Source organism: Leptonychotes weddellii, unplaced genomic scaffold (genome assembly GCF_054177405.1).
Source record: "Leptonychotes weddellii isolate Sample4059 unplaced genomic scaffold, ASM5417740v2 HiC_scaffold_6218, whole genome shotgun sequence".
NCBI classification, from domain to species: Eukaryota; Metazoa; Chordata; class Mammalia; order Carnivora; family Phocidae; genus Leptonychotes; species Leptonychotes weddellii.
Genome location: NW_028030861.1, coordinates 143 through 7,544, shown reverse-complemented (window position 1 = coordinate 7,544; position 7,402 = coordinate 143). Strand labels below are relative to the sequence as shown.

At 36.7% G+C, this 7,402-nt stretch overlaps 1 protein-coding gene across 1 annotated transcript; it reads right to left on the bottom strand.

Annotated features, from left to right (window-relative positions):
• Window positions 1-977: 977 nt before the first annotated feature.
• LOC145719675 (disheveled-associated activator of morphogenesis 2-like) lies at window positions 978-5,464 on the bottom strand. The gene is made up of 2 exons (XM_081811196.1): window positions 4,980-5,464; window positions 978-3,703 (listed from the first exon to the last, which is right to left on the bottom strand). The coding sequence occupies exons 1-2, from the start codon at window positions 5,028-5,030 to the stop codon at window positions 3,494-3,496; spliced, it is 261 nt and encodes an 86-aa protein (XP_081667322.1). The 5' UTR covers window positions 5,031-5,464; the 3' UTR covers window positions 978-3,493.
• Window positions 5,465-7,402: the final 1,938 nt, after the last annotated feature.

Sequence of the window (7,402 nt, the reverse complement as noted above, 5' to 3'; positions counted from 1 at the left end):
TTAACCTTTTGCTTCACATAAACCCATGTTAGGTTACAGAAAAGGAGCAAAGTCCTGGAGGGTTCAAGTAGCTTCGTCCCTTTAACAGAAGTACATTTTCCCCCAGCAATGATTTTTTTAGGAGAAATTGAAGACGTAAAAGGAAATGTAATGATCTGAAAGTTTCATATTTTTCTCTACTTCTATCAATACTCCATGAGCAACTGAGGGTCTAGGTGGTTTTGTACACAGCTCCACACCCAAATGTACAAATTGGTAATTGTACGTTCAGTTTATGGGATGGAATAAAAAAACTGTCTACCATGCAGAAAGCTCTCTCCCATCTGAATGCCCTCCATAAGAGAATAGTCGTCGTCTTTGGATACCAAGCAGTACCCACGGACTAGATGAAATACAAGATAGTTGGCAATTTTAAGACCATCATGAGTCCATTCCAAAGATCAGAAGTGCTTAGGTCCTCTATCAACCACCAGGACAATTTGTTTTTAGCTTGACTTCAAATTGGGTTGAGGATGGCCAGGCAGCCAAAGCAACGTGGGGCCAAGAAAAAGCCCCAATTTTCAGAGGATATAATACACATCCCTTGTTCTGCACAGGTGATACTTCTCATCTTGACCTATATCATAAATTAATTTTAAAAAAGGAAATGCTTCAAAATGTAAACAATTTTGATTCTTGAGACCAGACATTCTTATCACCAGTTGAATAATTTCACCAGTAGCCATGCTGAGAAACTGTAACTCTATGGAGTCATACAAAGAGGTTATAGAAAAGTGACAGAAAGAGGTAGCATATATCAGTCTGTGAACATACTGAATGCTACCATAGCAAAAAACTGTACAATTCTAGGTCCAGTATGTACAAGCTAAAAAATATGTATATATTCTTGACTTAGCAAACAATTGTCAATATTTAATAGTGCAAAGTACAAAGAAGTTTGATAATGCTGTTTTAATAACTCACAGAGAGCATATACATACACCCAATGAATTCGTCTCTTTATTGCATATTGCTTTTTAAAAAAAAAGTACAATCTCATAGCACATACAACATTTTTTTTCTTGGTACTATAACAACAGTCTTGCACCTAAAGACTAAGAGGTTCCAACTACTAAGCTAATAAGATACAAGACATGTAATTAAGTTTACAAATTATAATGCTTTCTTTTTGGCATTAATTTAAAAAAACAAACAAAAAACTTTAAAATACACACCCAAGAGAGAAAAGTGGCTACTTACACCAGCACCAATCTAAAAAGTAGATTTTTTTTTTTCAACAATGGCACATGGAATTACCTGCACAAAGCTTTTGGGGAAAGAAACCAAAAATGGATATGGTAAGGCCTACCAGGATGGCTGTATCAAAATGAAGATGATTACAAAGGGCAAGAGGGACACACTACACGGGCTTGCTCCTTTATGTGACACTCCATCCACTTGTCCATTCCTTAAACTGTAAAACAAAGCCATTTTCAAAATACAGTTCCAAAATTGAGCCAGACCAAATTTCTCTTGCTATAAATAGAAAAGAAGATAGAGGCACTTTTGTTAAGGAATAGACACATCCACCATCATCGCCCATTCCTAATCTTCAAGCCTTTTGGAGCAGTCTCTGTCTGCACCTTTAACCTGGTGCATTTGCAGACCTTGGTTACTAGGGGCTGGGGAGCACAACCTCTGCTGTGAGTTTATGACCGCCTTATTAGCTAGAGTCATTTACTTCCATAAAATGGGTAGAAAGTCTCTAAGCTTGCAATGAGGGGGAAAAAAATGTAAAACCACTGCTCTTGACAACTCTTAGAGCACTATTTCACAGCTTTCACATAGTGCAGAGACCTTGCCATCTGCACTAAGCATTATAGTTTATACAGATCATTTTTAAATAGCATGATTCCTGTACAGCGCATATTGGTATTCTATTCACCCCTTTATCCCCATTAGAACATAAGCTCCTTGGGGGCAGGGACTTTGTCTTGCTTATTACTGTAGCCCTACTAAGCCTGGCACATAGTAGGTGTTTAATAAATATTTGTTAATTGACTGAAAGACTCAATTTAGTGAGTAAATAATGTTCTAGTGCAACAGGACAAACTACTCTCTCCACAGGAAACCCAACCACAACAGGATTGATAGAAAGAAAAGAGAGAATCTTAGCCCCCCTCCCCCACTACAAATAAATAAAGCAAAGCCAAAAAAAAAAAAAAAGTAACAGTCCTCTTTATATATAATTTAAGGATATTAAGAGTTGGTAGGTTAATGGTAAGCATCTATATTTTATTTTCTAATGTTCATTGTTTTTATTCATTTCTCCCTGAGAGCTTTATCTTTTGGACTGAAATTTTACAGGTAGCTTTATTGACACACAATTTAAAATGACAACATATAAACAACAAACCACTTCAAACATACTTAGAGATAAATAGATCTTGGCATCTCTGTTGGTGTTGTTGACATTCTGTGCATTCACTAAGTGTCCTTTAGTCCAGACCCATATAGACAGAAGATGCAGCTTGTCCTACAAAATAGGAAAAAAAAAAAGAAAAGAAAAGAAAAGAAAAAAAAGGCACCCCATAAAAAATTTTAAATAATTTTTATCCCTTCAGAGAATCCCTCCTTTTAGGTCTTGGGTGGGAAATTTTTATTTTTAAAGTTTATATATCTCTATTGTTCTAACAACAAGCACATTCTGGCAACCTTGTTCTTTAACAAGAGCATGAATTGCATTCAGATAAATAGTGTTCTTTTCAAAAGCAATGTAAAGAAATCTTCAAGAGCGCTTGGCAGAGAACTCGATGAAATTAGGGGGGAAAAAATTGATGCCCAAGTTTTAAATATATAAAAAAAAAGAGTCTGATTGACATTCTACATAATTCAGATTGTGTGCAAGATGTTCTCAATAAACATTTACAGACTGCACCCCCACACCAATGTCGGAAATTCTAGGCTGGTCCTATCAGTCACTGATGGGCTACACCAGTGTCACGTCAACTATCAAAAACCATTTTAAATCTATATTTTTCCAACACCAGTTTCACCAGTGAAAATAATTTCAAAGTATACCAAGCTTGGAAACCATAAAATATTTCTCAAGCCTTCTTTTTTTTTTGCTTTTGTTTTTCCTTTTTACTCTAGGGAACGTCTCTGTCATCTCTTTCAGGAGATAGCATTGTGCTTCTGAATAGCTGTGGTGTTCAGGGGAAGAAAATGAGCCATACTCATTATGAATGCATACACAAAGGGTTTCTGAGCACATACATTAACATAGATTTTTTTTTTTTAACCATACATATAGGTCTCCAGACAACACTCAGACTTCTATATACATTTTTTTAATATATATGTACACATACATTTACATACACATACATTCACGCATTCACTCACAGATGAAGGAAGAAATTGCCACTGTTTGGATTGCAAGGCAGTGTAATGAAAAGTTCTAGTCACTTCAAAGGGCTGCTAATGAGCGTTCTAAAAAAGTATCCAAGGAAAATTAGAAATTAAGTTTTGTGACTGGTCTCTCTCGGCTGCTGTCCGTCATCTGGTTGGTAATACGCTTGCGATTCCGTTTCAGTTTAGAAAGGTCTTTGTCAAATACTTCTCCTGAGCGTAGAGCTGAAACCAGGTCATCGAACTCTCCACCCTCTTCACTATTCTCTTTTGCTTTCCTCATTTTACGTTCCCTTTCACGTTGTTCTTTGAGCTGCAAATAGAAAGCATCCTCTTACAGAAGTGTCAAAGTGTTGTTTTGTTTTCAGTGGAGATGAAGTCTTTGAAGTATGGCCATACTCCAGTCACATCAACCCATTTGCATCCAATAGCTGCTAAGCCACTCGGACCTCACAAGAGAGGGGGAACTGGGACTTGAGGTCTTATTGTAGAAGCAATGAATAATGAAGAAAGATGACCACTACTTTGTGATTAGACACTCACCATCTAGAATCTAGGTAAACCTCATGATATTCTAGTTAAAACAAGAGCAATCGAGGCAATTCCTGTTGCTACAATGGAACCAGGAAGTTATCACTGAACAGACCCCAAATACTGGTTTCTTTGATGGTACAGACAGACTAAAGCAAATGCTCATCGGGCCACTGTCCTCACATCAAAGGCTCAGCTTCTATCTCCTGTGGATGCCTGGAGCCTGCTACACATGAGTTTATGGAAAGCCAAATTATACATGTACATTATAGAAAATTTAGATAATTCATATAAACAAGAGTGGGAAAATCATCGTTAATCCTACTGTTAAGAGATAACCATTGTGAACGTGCTGGGGGTATACCCCACCACTATCATTTTCCTTATTAACACTTACCTTACCAAAAAAAAAAAAAAAAAGATTTCACATAGAAATAATTTTGTTAGCTTTCTTTTATTACTAAATATTCTTTGAAAACATGACTTTAAAGGACTGAATAAATATTCCATTATGTAGCTATTGTACCATTTGAAGCTAATGCCTGGTTGGTAAATGTTCAGGTTGTTTCCATGTGAGGGCTATTATAAAGACTGCTGTTCTCTTTGGGCAAACTTATGATTATTTCTTTAGAATAACTTCTAAGAAATGAAACTCCAGGTCAGAGGATGTAGAAATATATTTTTTCAGGCTTTGGATATACATTGCCAGATTGCCCAAGAGAAACTTACACTGATTTAAACTCCGAGCAGCATTCTAGAGAGCACCTTGATGCCCTCCTTCCTGCAGGCACATCACAGCTCCGTCTACACACCAAGGAGAGCATCTTGATGCCCTCCTTCCTGCAGGCACATCACAGCTCCGTCTACACACCAAGGAGAGCACCTTGATGCCCTCCTTCCTGCAGGCACATCACAGGTCCGTCTACACACCAAGGAGAGCACCTTGATGCCCTCCTTCCTGCAGGCACATCACAGCTCCATCTACACACCAAGGAGAGGCAGCACTGGTACATGGTACTTCCAGGAGATGGAAACGGCTGACGTCCTCATTCTCTTACCTGGGCTTCCATGCGAGCACGGCGTTCCTCCTCCTCCTTCTTCTTTCTCATGTTTTCGTTCTCTTGTTTGGCTTCTGACACGGCTTGAAGAAACTGATCAAAAATGCCAAAGAACTCATCCGGCTGGATTTTGCTAGCCTCTTCCCCAAAGTGTTTCACTGCTTTAGTAAACTGGGGGGAAAAAAGTGAGTTTTAAGAAGTTCAGGGTTCCAAGGGAATTCTGTGATCAAACAGAAATCTCTCTAGAAGTAGTGAAGCTCAAAAAGAGTCAAATATAACTTGCTGGATTTTAGTGAGCCTGTATTTATCTTTGGATGCTGAACAGGCCCATCAATCACCACTAAAGTAAAAAATTTAATACTCCTCGACTTTTGAAACCATTTATTCTTTTCCACCTCATTTCAGCTTAACACCATTGATGACCTACTCTGACTTTTTATTAACTAAACAGTAGTAAAAACAAGAAAGCAAAATATCATAGGGCAGAGCACTCAAGACATAAAACTAATAGCAAACTCGGCAGGGGTAGGGAAACTTGGACTTTTAACTTTTCTTTGAAGTAGTTTAATATCATTTATTGGTGCCATATGGTTAATATCAAAAGCAAATGGGATCCAGTGCTTCTTAGCTGCTTTTCCTAATCCTAAGTAATGCTAGTACTGTGATATTTCCTGGGCCTCAGCTAGAAAACAGTCACGGACTACGGAATCATTAATGCAACACCGAATTTATGACTGAGAATATAATTTTATTCCAAATCCTTTGTTAAGAGAGAACCCTTCTCGGTGCAAATCCTCTCAAAACAGCTAAAATGCAAAATATTAAGGGAGAATTTTAAAAAAATTAATACAAATATATGTATATTGTAACAGAAGAGTTATTTCCAGTCTCCTCGGTTTTTCTTTTTTCCTTTGGATTGGTGAATGTATCCGTTTATTTAATATATTAATTCTTTAAATTGAAGTATAATTAACATACAGTGTTACATTAGTTTCAGGTGTACAACACAATGAATCAACAATTCTATACAGTACGCAGTGCTCACCAGGAAAAGTGTAGTCCCCATCTGTCACCGAATGTTATTACACTATTCCTGACTATATTCCCTATGCTGTACTCTTCTAGTTTTAGTTCTCCTGGTAGTTATCTTCATAACTCAAGATCGCATGCTTTTAGGAGTCTTAGTGGTATCATGACTAGCCAAATAATGTTCAATGCCAGTCACAATGTTTGTTAGAATTTTTCTTCCCTCTCTAAGGATCTAATGCTGTTACTCCTAAGCTGCTAAGGAAGGTGTTTCCAGCTTCAGAGTCAAATGAATTCTCATTCCCTATGCCTAATCAACTACTTAACATTTTCCAGATCTTTAATTCTCTTCATTTAGACTATGAAGTGTTTGTGCAGTGTCCCCAACCGAAGATTTCCTAATTGCTTTTATTTTTCTTGCATTATTTGCCTTTTTTTTTTGCATTATTTGCCTTTATTATATTTTTTTCTGATATTTCAGTAATACTATCTCCCTCTAGTAAATGTTTTCAGCATTTATTCTCTTTTATTTTTTCACCCTAGTTTTACTGAAATATAATGGACATACAGCACTGTATAAAATTAAGGTGCACAGCGTAATGTCTTGACTCCAATATATTGTGAAATGATTACCAAAGTTTAGTTAACATCCATCACCCCATACAGATACACACAAAAGGGTCTACTCTCCTAATAACTTTCAAACGTAGCATGCAGCAGTGTTAACTACAATCATCACGTTGTACATTACAACCCCTATACTTATCTATCTTATAACTGGAAGTTTGTACTTTTTGACTATCTTCCTCCAATTCCCCCTCAATATTTATTCTGAGATAAAACAATTACAAAGTTATATGTGTGTGTGTCTTATATAGTTGTCATGTCATATCTTTAAATTTATAATAAAAATGTTCTTTTGCCGTTTCTCTCTTCACTGAGGAGTTGTTCTCAATGTTTTACTTATTTGGAAATATTCTATTGGAAACCAGAGTTCTTTAGGGACAGATACATTGTTCACATGCCACATGCAAAGCTCTAGCTTGCCTTCATGGCTTTATAAGCTAATTTCTAAAAGTTCTGGTATGAACAAAATGGCATTAGACGGCCTACAACTGAGTCTCTAAAACATTCAAGTTCATGCACTCCAAGCCATCCTGAATGATCTTTTTATCTAGGAATTCTAGTGATGATGAAGTCATGTATATTTTAGTCTTAGAAATCTGAAGAAAACTAGTCCCAGACTAAAAGTTCCCACACTAAAATTAAAAAAAAAAAAAAAATAGTAGGTTGTGCGTAAGTGTGTGTTTTTACATCAAAAATCAACTGTAGGGTGGATTCTTATAAAAATGTTTGAGCCCTCAAGGCAGTAGATTCTGTACTGCCTGGTTTGGGAG

Bases quoted from the DNA above. Each gene is read 5' to 3' on its own strand.
- LOC145719675 (XM_081811196.1), bottom strand. From the start codon at position 5,030: ATGAGAAAGAAGAAGGAGGAGGAGGAACGCCGTGCTCGCATGGAAGCC. The intron at 3,704-4,979 runs GTAAGAGAATGA...TTCTATTTGCAG, and splicing joins GTGCTCGCATGGAAGCCCAG to CTCAAAGAACAACGTGAAAG.